The sequence below is a fragment of the Chiloscyllium plagiosum genome, unplaced genomic scaffold, assembly GCF_037043375.1.
Source record: "Chiloscyllium plagiosum isolate Xiang-an unplaced genomic scaffold, Cpla_swu_hap1 HiC_scaffold_17, whole genome shotgun sequence".
NCBI lineage: Eukaryota > Metazoa > Chordata > Chondrichthyes > Orectolobiformes > Hemiscylliidae > Chiloscyllium > Chiloscyllium plagiosum.
In genome coordinates this window covers 4,467,501-4,479,445 of record NW_028270155.1, presented here as the reverse complement: position 1 = coordinate 4,479,445, position 11,945 = coordinate 4,467,501, and the positions used below count along the sequence as shown (strand labels likewise).

Sequence of the window (11,945 nt, the reverse complement as noted above, 5' to 3'; positions counted from 1 at the left end):
TGATTCCACAATTCATCACAAATCTCTCTATCTCACCTTTAAATAAACACAAGGACTCTGCCCCCTCGGCTCTGAGGCAAGGAGTTTCAAAAACTCCCAATCCTCAGGGAGAAGAAGTTACTCCTCATCTCAGTCTTAAATTGCCTCTTAATTCTGAGACTACGCTGTCTGGTCCTCGACCCCCAGTACTGCCCACTTATTTACGCCTGGCTTAAATCACTCCACTGTGGTGATTGCACCTCAAATGTGATGCAAACTAGCTCTAGCATTCCCTCCCAAAACCTCTCCCTTTTTGAGACACTCCTTACTCCTTCTCTCTTTGACCGAGGTTTTCATCAACGTTCCTCACTCGGCTAAATGCCAGTTTTTATTTTGTTGCAATCCTGAGGGACCACTATACAAATGCACAAGCTGTTGGTTGCAAGTAGAATTTTCACGCCAATATAGAAAAAAAACTTTTAATGTCAGAAAGTTGAACAGGTGATTAACTAGTCACCCCTTCTGATTCCAAAAGGTTCCTACACACGTAAGTTCAACTTACAATCCACCACCACTAATGTACACAAAAACCGTACCGAAATCCTGTCATGTTAACAGCCCCTCAAATACCCATACGGTATCCTTTTTCAGAATTAAAACTGGTGTGTTAAGAAAAAAGAAATTTGCTATTCAACTGCTAAGATGCTGGTCCCACTTACCAAAGCAATGGGTTGTGTCAGAGCCAACTCAATTAGTCCAATCACTGCTTTCCCAATCAGAAAATGTCAATGGAACTGTGGTTGGGATGTCATCAGCGTCACTTGCTTATTGTTTAGACACGGTTGTGTTCCGCAGTCAAGAACCTTATGTGTGTTTACTATCCCAGTGTCATGGACACAGAGGTGAAAGAACAGCAATGTGCTTGACTTGCTTATTAATATCTCTGGAGATGCTGGACAGCCTGTCCATCCCAGTCACATCTTCTAACTCCCCCCTCAGCACATTTACTAACACAGAGTGCTTGGAGAAGCTGTCATTATTCTCCATCAGGTGAGAAGATTAAGGGGAGATTTCACAAAGATGTTCAAAAATCAAAAAGGGAGGAGAATCATTTTGAACAAATACTCCAAGTTGTTGTGATCTGGAACATGTTGCCTCAATGGCTGGCAAAAGTATATTTAAAAGAAACCTTTAAAAGGGAATTGGACAATATTTGAAGAATATTAACAGAATTTAACTTTTCCTTTCTTTATTCATTCATGAGAAGTGGACATCACTGGCTGGGTAGTTAAGAGTCAACCACATTGCTGTGGGTCTGGAGTCACATGTAGGCCAGACCAGGGAAGGATGGCAGATTTATTTCCCTACAGGACATTAGTGCGCCAGATGGGTTTTGCCCGTGATAACTGGCAATGGTTTCATGGACATCATTATAGTCATTTCTCTAGATTATTTTTGAACTCAAATTCTACCATTTGCCATAGCAGGATTTAACCCAGGTCGTCAGAAGATTACTTGGATCTCTAGATGAATAGTCTACCAGCTATCGCAGCAGGATGTGCATTAGCTGGGGCCTCTTGATTACTAGGTTAGTCCACCATCATTACACCACTATCACCTGAGTAGTCCAGAAGCCGAGGCTAATGCTCTGATGATAGGGGTTTATTTCCAATTAATAAGAAGTCTGCAAGTAAAAGCAAATCTAACAGTGACCATATAACTGCTGTCACTATTGTAAAAACCCATCTGGTTCACTAATGCTGGTTAAGGAAGGAAATCTGCTGTCCTTACCTGCTTTGGTCTACATGTGACTCCAGACCCACAGCAGTTCACTACCCTTTGAAATGGCTGAGCAAGACCATGCATTGAAAGATGGACAACAAATGCTAGCTCGGCCAGTGACACCATATTTTGTAAAGGAATAACAAAAAATAGAATGGAAAATTTTGGGGGGCAAGGGAAAAGGGCAGTAGAGTGGCACTGACTGGCTTATTAAATGATAAAGTCTGCATGGGCATAATGGACAGTATCAAGCGCTTCCATTCTGAAAGGTTGCTGGTCCTCTGAGCGACAACAGTTTGATAACTGGAACCAGCAGCTTCTGGCACTTTAGCAATGTCCAGTCACTGAAAGAGTAGCCGCAAGGGGTAGGCCATGGATGATGTTGGTACCAAAAGACAAATACAAAGTGGGACTTCTCACCTTCTCCCTTGGAGGGACAGTAAGGAGGATGAGAGAGAAGGAGGGATATATGGAACTAAATTCCAGTAAGGGTCAGGGTCTTCAGGAGAGGTGGGTAGAGGTTTCAGGGCTGTCCATAAGCTCCCAAACAATAACAGATCTGTATTGGTGCATGAAAATTAGTGTGAACTGATTGGCCTGGTGGATCACAACTGAAAGCAGGTAGAAATATTTTCAAAACAATTCAGTGAAGTCATAAAGTGAATTCTGTTTGCAAAAACAAAAATGAAGTTAAACTTCTATTTGCAGAACACAAGTGTCCACAGTATGAAGCAGTCCATTGGCAGTTTCAACATTCACATCTCCAAGTGTTACTGAAAGCCCCCATACTGAGCTCCCTGTAAAAGAACAAAAAGAGATATGTTAAGCATTAAAGACACTTCAGAAGGGTTTTGTGTGGTGAATAACTAAGTTTCTGCTCCAATATTCTGGATAAACCTGTGTCAGAAACCCTGTTCAAAAGGTCAATCTTTATGCACAAGGCTAGATAGTTAGGGTCAATGTGTCATTCAACCACAAGCAGAAGTAGACAGATTGTTGATAAAGGAGTGAAAGGTCACTGGGGTTAGATGGGAATGTGGAGTGATCAGATCTACCCTGACCTCAGTGAATGGCAGAGCAGCCTGGAGAGGCTAATTGGCTAACAGGCTAAATGTTTAAAAGACATTTGGATAAGTACATGAATAGGAAAGGTTTGGAGGGATATGGGTCAAATACAGGCAGGTGGGACTGGTTTGGTTTGGGAACATGGTCAGCGTGGACTGATTGGACTGAAAGGTCTGTTTCTGTGCTACATGACTCTGAGTCTATTACTGTACCACCCATACAACTCTTCTTCACAAGACCATAAAATCAATTTGTGAGAATTGAAGGCAGTCAGATCATCAATTGGCCAGGTTTCACAGATCACGTGAGCAGTGATACTGAGCATTGGTACATACGAACGTACAAACCAGGAGTCGGCCAATTAGCCTCTCCAGGCTGCTCTGCCATTCACTGAGGTCAGGGTAGATCTGATCACTCCACATTCGCACATAAAGGAGTGAAAGGTCACTGGGGTTATCAACAATCTATTTCTGCCATGTAAGATACCAAATTACCTGCATACATCAGCTTCTGACAGAAAAGAAATTCTCATCTCTGACCTCTTATGTCGAAACAGTGACTCCAGGACGGGATTGCCCCACAAAATGAAACCTGAATGGTCTGCTTCTGCTCCTACACTGTATGGAAATGGCGTTTCCACATGGGCTAACAACCAGCAAGGTTGAAGGAAAAAGGACAGCTGGCTTCCAGTACTAAGGTGGAAATGTGTCTCTCTTGGAGTTTCAGGAAGGTACGAGGAGTTAACAAGGTGGAGGACTGAAGTCTTGTATCAGCCAGAGCAGACAAGGCTTGCAGTTTTCTTCCCTTTAAAGAGCACTGGTGAACCAGACAGGTTATTAACAATACAGCAACTCCCAACCTTATCTAATTTTGTATAATTTCATAAATCACCACAGTTTTCACAATGTGCTAAGGTGGGATCTAAACTCTTGACCTCTGGATTGCTAGTCCAGGACTAGAAAAAAGACAGGTGACCGAAAGTGGGTTGAGAAAGAAAGACTTGAAGTTGTTCAATGGACAGAGGTTTCCCAACAGAGTAATGAAAGGTAGAAAGACTAAGGTTTGTTAAGTACCTTAGACAAGAGAGATGTATAGATTATTAGATAATTTAAACTGGATATTACATAGAAATATATTGATCTGGAATTTAGGTTAAAACAGACTTCAGAAAGATCAGGTAGTTTGATACACAAATCAATAAAAATGGTGACTGGTTAGTAGGGCCCTGAAAAGTGAACACAAATCAAAATTCATTTTACAAGAGAATAGAAGAGCAGTGAGATTATGTTAAATATGAATTAGATCAAAACATACCTGAGTACTTGCAGGTGAAGTTGTGGGTAGTGTAGAAGGTTGTCAATGGGATATAGATCTGTTGCAGACATGGGTGGAGAAATGGCAGATGGAGTTTAACCGGCTATGTGTGAGGTGCTGTACGTTTGGAGATCAAATGTTAAGGTAAAGTGTAGAGTTAATGGCAGGACCATGAACAGCACTGATATACAGAGGGACCTTGGGGTTCAGTCCATAGCTCCCTGAATGTGGCTACGTAAATAGATTGGGTGGTAAAAAAGGTGTATGGCATGCTTGCCTTTATTGGTCGGAGAATTAAGTAGGATGTCATTTTGCAGCTTTACAAGACTTTGGTTAGGCCACACTAGAGTATTGCGTTCAGTTCAGGTCGCTACATTACAAGAAGGGTGTGGAGGTTTTGGAGAGGGTGCAGAAGAAGTTTACCAGGGTATGAGCTATAAGGAGAGGCTAGAAAAACTCACGGTTGTTTTCTCTGGAGTAGCAGAGGCTGAGAGGAGGCGTGATAGAGGTCTATAAAATGATGAGATGCTTAGACAGGGTTGATTGTCAGAATCTTTTTCCCAGAGTTGGAATGTCTAATACTAGGGGGCATACATTTAAGGTGAGAGGGGGAAGTTCAATGGAGATGAGGGGCAAGTTTTTTTTTTACACAGAGAGTGGTAGGAGTCTGGAACGCACTGCTTGGGGTGGTGATGGAGGCGGATACAATCAGAGCGTTTAAGGGACTTTTAGATGAGCACATGAATAGGCAAGGAATGGAGAGATATGGACCAAGGACAGGCAGAAGGGATTAGTTTAATTTGGCGTCATGTTTGGCACAGCATCGTGTGCCGTACTGTTCTATGTTCTTATTGAGTACAGCCAATGGAACCTACAAAGAATACAGCGGCGTTCGAGATTGGAGCGATTACACATATCAGGAAGAGACTGAGTCAGGGGTTCTTTCCTCAAGAAAAAGGGAAGACCGAGCAAGCGACTTTGTTAAGAATTATTTTACGCATTTATTGTCCATCCCTAATTACCCTGGATATGGTGGTAATGAGCCACCTTCCTGAACTAGTACAATTGATGTGGTGTGGATCCACTCCTAGAGTCATTAGGATGGGATTTCCTGAGCAGATTACAAAGACTCTTGATAGGCCAGACAGGGAAGATCTTTCCACTTTTGAGCAACAGCAGACCAGCAGCCATAAATATCAGATAGTCACTAATTCAAAGTTAAGTGATTATGTGCTAGCAAAATCAATGTGGGTCATCCAGTTCACAGATGATTGTTGAAGAGGTCATAGAATCCATACAATCCCGACATTGCAGAAAGAGGCCATTTGGCCCACTGAGTCTGCACTGACCAAAAAGCATCTTACCCAAATCGAGTATCTTATCTGATCCCTGTATTTATCATGGCTATCCCACCTAGCCTATACATCCCTGGACACCAGTGGCAATTTCCCATAGCCAATCCACCTAATCTGCACAGCTTTGGGCTGTGGGAGGAAACCAGTGCACCCAAAGGAAACCCACGCAGATACACAAAGAATGTGCAAGCTCCTCACAGACAAGTCATCCATGGGTGGAATCGAACCCAGGTCCCTGGTGCTGTGAGGCAGCAGTGCAGACCACTGAGCCACTATGTCACCTGCAGTAGGAATCATGAGACAAGGAACAGGGTTTTGTTTTAATGTATAACATCTCTTGCTTCTGCCAGCTGTAGCTTACAGCATCATGATAAACTGCAGGATAGCCTCTTTCCGTACCTGACTATACTGGAATGCCTGTTGCTGTGCTGGGTTGGGAGCAGGTTGCTGAGGTCTATAGGCAACGTACTGTTGCCCTGGATCCTGCTGGAAGTTTCTGAACTGTCCTTGAGAATTCTGTGCAGAATCTGTCAAAAAAGAAGAGAGATAATTAATTGACAAAAAGATCCTGCTTAATCACCAGGAAGGGGCTGGGGTGATGGAATTGCACAATTGCTAATGTTAATTCTTCTGTCAATCAGACTGACTGAGTGTCAATCAATTCACCCTGTACTGGAACACTTCAACACGCCACCAAGAGCACTTCGTAAGGGTACATCTTTCGGATGAGACATTAAACTCCCCTCTCAGATGACTCCATGAGGTGACATGATCAAGGAACAGCAGGAAATTCTCCATGATGTTCTGCCTAATATTTATCTCTCAACCAACATCACTAAGAGGAGATCTCCCAAACATTTTCACATTGCATTTGCAGGACATTGCGGAGTGGAAATTGGCTGACATGTTGAATGTATTATAATAGTACCTCACTCAAAACATACATTGTCTTCAAGTGTATTGGAGGTCCTGAGAGTTTCAAAGACATGACAGAAATGAAAGCTCATCTTCCTATGGAGGGGTGCAATGGCAAAACTACAAGGTGTTCACCAAAGAGACTACCAGAGCCACTCCAGCCTATACAGTCTATCCAATTGTCAAATGTTACAGTCCAGATGAAGGCCACTCAAACTGCTAACCAAAACAAAAGACCAGCAATGTTCTTTAAGAAAGTCTAATGAGAATAAATTTGAGTAGGGTATAACCAATAGGACAGGTAAGGAGGATGGGCTGTGGATCGAGACTGGAGAGAGAGGGCAGTTGGAAAAGATTCAGAAAGCTTAGCTGAACCAAGTAGTGAGAAAATATTGCAAGGCCACCAGCGAGTGAAATGTGACAGGGACAGCATTTAAATTAAAGGGGAAATCTGGAGGCACTCTGCAGCCAAAGATTTATCAGCAAAAATAGAAATTTTTAATAATGGTGTTCAGTCCTCCAACTTTAAGTCATTGGACTTAAAGTTCATTAAACTGGTTTGGCCAAGCTTTAACAATCTATTCACAGAAGTAGATAGATAGCAAATTTCAGTGAGAAAATCTAAACAAAGCGCTTTATTCCCTGTGATACCTAAAATTCCGAATGCAATTTTATATCAGTCTAACTGCAGGATACCTGCTGCACTTAAGTTTCAGGGCAATCTCGAAGAGCAGTGAGATGGGATGTAAACTGTGTCAGATCAACAAGAACAAAAAACCATGTTAACAGACAATATGTAAATGCATTATAGCACAGACAGGAGGAGATTCAGAGACAGAATTCCATAGATACACAGATTCTAACTAAGTGAAGCTTTCCTGTTGGTGTACTGAGTCACTGAGCCAGTAATAAAGCACGAGTTCCCCTCAAAATGCAGGTCTCTCTAAGGATCAACCAGAACCTTTTTTTCCCCTCTATCAAACTGTTCAGAGATGTGATTTAAACCTCTGAGACAGGTGGGACTTGACATCAAACCTCCCGGTCCAGTGCAAAGGACAGACCACTGTGCCACAGGAGTGACCCCATGGGTAAACCAGAGTTTTTATTAACCTGTTCAGAGATATAAATACACACCTCTGAAGCAGGTGGGACTTGAACATGGGCTTCCGAGTCCAAGGGTAAGGACACCATCACTGTGCCAAAGCAGGGCTACATGGGTCAACCAGAACAGCCACTGAGTTGATTGGGAGCACAAGGGTCATCAAACCTTGTATTGATGTGCTACATTTTATTCTTGGTCACTGCACATTGCAAGTATTTCTGAGCCATTCTGGTGCCGTGGTAGCATCACTATATCTGGGCCAGGAGACCCTGTTCAGTGCCATCTGTTCCAGAGGTAGGTAATGTCTCACAGGTTGATTAAAAGTATCAAAACAGGAGTTCCTGAAAATAAAATGTCCAAAAACTGTTGGTTTTTATTCAATTACATTGCACTATTAAGTGCCCCAGTCTAATGAATGAATGAGTCAGAGAAGTGCAATTCAACAGATGAATTAAACAAACTGAGTTCTTCAGAGGGCTCTTTAACAAGTGGTAGTGTCCCTTCCTCAGAAGGTCTGGGTTGAAGTCCCAGATATATCATTACAGGTTGATTTAAAACATAGCACTGGCTTCTTCCTCCGGGAGTGGGCTTCTCCACAGGGCAAGTTGGAAGGTTACTTGTTAAGTTATGGATTTCCAATAAAACCCTTGTAAGTCTCTAAGTTTTTTGCTGCTAATTCAATATCGGAATATCATCTGTTAAACATTTTCTGGTTTAATCACTGACCCAGCACCCAAGGTATATTCGCCATATTGTTGAAATCCCTAGACATAGGCCTCATGGTAAGACACAACAGGTCTTTCTCCGATAGAAACTTCAAGAACTCACTAAATTCCTGAGGCGTGCTTGTCAGCGGCTGCTGTGTGGGATATTGCTGGTAGAAGTTCTGCTGGTGAGAGCTGGAGTTCTGTGGGAACTGCCCCTGCTGAGGTCCATACCATGTACCTGTGACAAGTAAACCAATCCTAATGTTACTTCTCTAATGACTCATCACACAAACTTATTTCAGTTTAACATGAGATTTAACTCCCATGGTCAGAGACACTGATTCTCACTGGGGTACAGGCCAAAGGGAGATGCCATCATCCTGACGGCAACCATTCATCATCCTACACATGTGGTGCTGTGTCAGATATGTCACTGCATCACATGTGAGTTCACATCTCATCAGGGCAGGTGGGGATTTGAATGTGTCCAGTAAGAAGTTCCCTCTCTGGGCCCATATCATCACCCACAGAGCTTGTCACCCAGAGTACCCCAATAAAATCGTCTTGTTCACATCGATATACTGGTCTTGTAGATGTCAACAGCACCAATGGAGTCAATTTCTGGAGCAATGGCTCCACCAGCTCCCTCAGTTCATCTTGTTCTCACAGGGACTAGGGAACATTCTCTCCACCTGAACTCTGGTGAGGCAAAAGCCAAGAGCAGTATTGTCCTTCCCAGCTGCCCTCCCCCTTGCCACTGGAGAGAGTGGAAACTTGGGAATTTGACTGAACACCGTGCAACACCACCAAGATTCTTGAAAACATTGCCTCCCACTCCCACAATCAGACTATTGTTGTTTTAATCCTCATTCTTACTCTTGTATCCAACACTGCTCTGCACCTCTCCTGACAGTATTTGATGGGGACAGTATAGAGGGAATTTTACTCTGCATCTAACCCCATGTGGCACACATAGGAGCATGTAATGGGGACAGTGCAGAGAGAGTTTTATTTTGCATTTAAAAGAAAAAAAAAAGAGTAGAGGGAATTTTGCGTTATCTAACCCTGTGTTGTACCTGCTCTGAGAATGCCCGATACGGATATCGGGGCCTGAAATGGTAAGTGTTCCATTCCCAAATATGGACATTCTTCACTTCGATGAAGACAATACAGCCCGAAAGAATCAGTTCAAGTTTTGAGCATCAGTTTTTCTGCTGATCCAATGAGCCTGACTAAGCTGTAGATGTCGAGTTGGGGAATCACCCTCTGCTGTAAATATTACTTAATTTCCAGTAAAGGTGTAAAGTAAATTTAAGTTATTGTTAAAACTCTGCCTACGATCTCTGCCTTAGTCATTCCTTGTGCAAAACAAACGATGCTCTGTGCAAAGCAATTTATCCAATTCCCTCACACAATTTTTGATTTTAAATTAATAGCCCCGCATTACAGACTTCCTTGTTAGAGGGGATCGTCTTTCCTCATTCACTCTATGAAGAATATTTGTATTTTTAAAAGCCTCTTAGCCATTGCTGCTCCAGTGGAAACATTCCCAATACTGACTGTCCTCCTACAGTCCACAGCCATTGAAATTCCAAAGCTGGCATGTCTCGCCAAGAGCTCTCACTCCTTGCAATTCAGCAAGGTTCCCTGACACAGAAATTCAGTACCTTCTGAATAAAGTTGTAGGTTCATTCCCTCTGGTGGAGCCTGCGTCTGGTTAAACTGGTTGTTGAAATATTCCCCCTGAGCTGCTTGCGGCTGTGCAGAAGCTGATTGGTGAGAGACAAATACACATCAGTGACAAGTTCATTCCTCATCATCATGAGCAATAGCACTGGACAATTCAGAAGTGTAATCAGGAAGCACTTGTCACACACAGGGTGATGAAAATGTGAAACTTTTTCCCCCAAAAAGGATGTTTGGGGTCAAGGCTTCAAGACCAAGAATGAAAGACAGATAATTGAGCAAGGAAAATAAAGGAAACGGAGCCTTGTTGGGTAAATGGAATTCTGATGCAAACCAGCCTCGACCTAGATGAATGGTAAGGCCTGAGGAACCTCCTCCTGTATTTAACATTGTGAAGCAATTTGATAGGGTAAGAAACTGCTTTCACTTTGTGGCTGAATTCACAATAACATGGTCATAAATACAAAAAAAATTCCAACCGATCAAATGTATTACACACAAAGGGAAGCAGAAGGTGGAACTGTGCACCATTTGGAGTGGATGAAGCAGAGTGCATCACTGAATTTAAAGGGAGGCTTGATATGTACAATGGTGAAAGGAGAACACTTACAGATTGCAAGAGGCGAGCGGACTTGGTCAGTTAAGCCAAAAATCCTGTGGATACTTTGTAATAAAGAGTCAATATTGACTATGAGGCTCACATTAAAAATGGGCACTTTGTAGAATGATATAGGTCACCTGCTCGAGTCTGCTCTTTTATAATAAACTATGGATTCTGGGTAATCCAAGATGGAGGACGGGAAAAATTTCTGGCTGTAAGAGCTGGTCCTTTTTTTTGAGGTACTTTAGGTGTTGGAGGTGATTTCCTCGAAAAAAGTCAAAACAACAGCTGTTTTAAAAGGGAGAAGAGCAGACAAAGGAAGCACAAGGTGAGGACAGTGCAGGAGAGAGAGAGAGAGAGAGAGAGAGAGAGAACCTGCACAGTTCCCGCCTTTGCTGTTTGAATTTGTGTATCGCTGGGCATCGGAGTGCATCTGGGAAAATTAACAAACAGTGAAATTCACAACTAATCTTGGAGGAACTGTTAGGCGAAGTTCACAGCACAGAATCAGATCGGTTAAATGTTGTTTTAAGTCTGTCCAAGAGAAAGGCTGTATTAGTGAGTACAATGGGTTCTTTCTTAATTATATGTTTTTGGAGATAAGTCCCTTGATTAAACTTAAAATATAAGCCATAGCTATTAATTTAACTTGAGGCAGTGTTTGTAGAGGAATAAGACGGTGTTATTTTCTGGGTCTGTAGATTGTGAAGGAGCAAAAATGGACTTTGCAGTGATATGCACTTCTTGTCAGATGTGGAAGATTAAAGAGAGTTTAAGGGTTACTGCGGATTATATCTGCCATAAATGCTGTTGGATGCGAATCTTATCAGATCGAAAGATCGGTTGGAGAGACAGATAGAAGCGATGAGGAATTTGCAACAGCAACAGTATGTGATGGACGGCAGTTATAGGAAGGGGGGAAGTCTCAGATACAGTAACATAGATAGATTAACTCCAGGAAAGGTAAGAGAAGTAGGCAGCTAGTGCAGGAGTCTTTTGTGGATATACCCATTTCAAACAAGTATGTTTTGGAAAATATAGGGCGTGATGGATTCTCAGGGGAACATAGCACGAACAGTCAAGTTTCTGGTATTGAGACTGGCTCTAATGCAACGAGGGGTACGTCGGCTTCCAAAGGATCAATCGTGTTAGGGGATTTTGTAGTCCGAGGTACAGACAGACGTTTCTGTGGCCAGCAGAGAAAAAGCAGAATGGTGTGTTGTTTCCCTGGTGCCAGGATCAAGGATGTCTCAGAGAGGGTGCAGAATGTTCTCACGGGGGGGGAGGGGCCAGCAGGTCAATGTCCACACTGGAACCAATGACATAGGAAGGGAAAAGGTTGAAATTCTGAAGGGAGATTATAGAGAGTTTGGCAGAAATTTAAGAAGGAGGACCTCGAGAGTAGTAATATTTGGATTACTCCCAGTGCTACGAGCTAG

At 42.7% G+C, this 11,945-nt stretch overlaps 1 protein-coding gene across 1 annotated transcript in view; it reads right to left on the bottom strand.

Annotated features, from left to right (window-relative positions):
• Nucleotides 1-444: 444 nt before the first annotated feature.
• Nucleotides 445-11,945, bottom strand: part of LOC122558195 (calcium-responsive transactivator-like) — a 42,987-nt gene continuing 31,486 nt past the window's right edge. Inside the window, exons 6-9 of the mRNA XM_043706515.2 lie at nt 9,887-9,988; nt 8,341-8,457; nt 5,895-6,022; nt 445-2,558 (exon numbers count right to left, since the gene is read on the bottom strand). Coding sequence (XP_043562450.1) covers nt 2,532-2,558; nt 5,895-6,022; nt 8,341-8,457; nt 9,887-9,988 — 374 coding nt within the window. The 3' untranslated portion in view covers nt 445-2,531. The remainder of the gene's footprint in view (nt 2,559-5,894; nt 6,023-8,340; nt 8,458-9,886; nt 9,989-11,945) is intronic.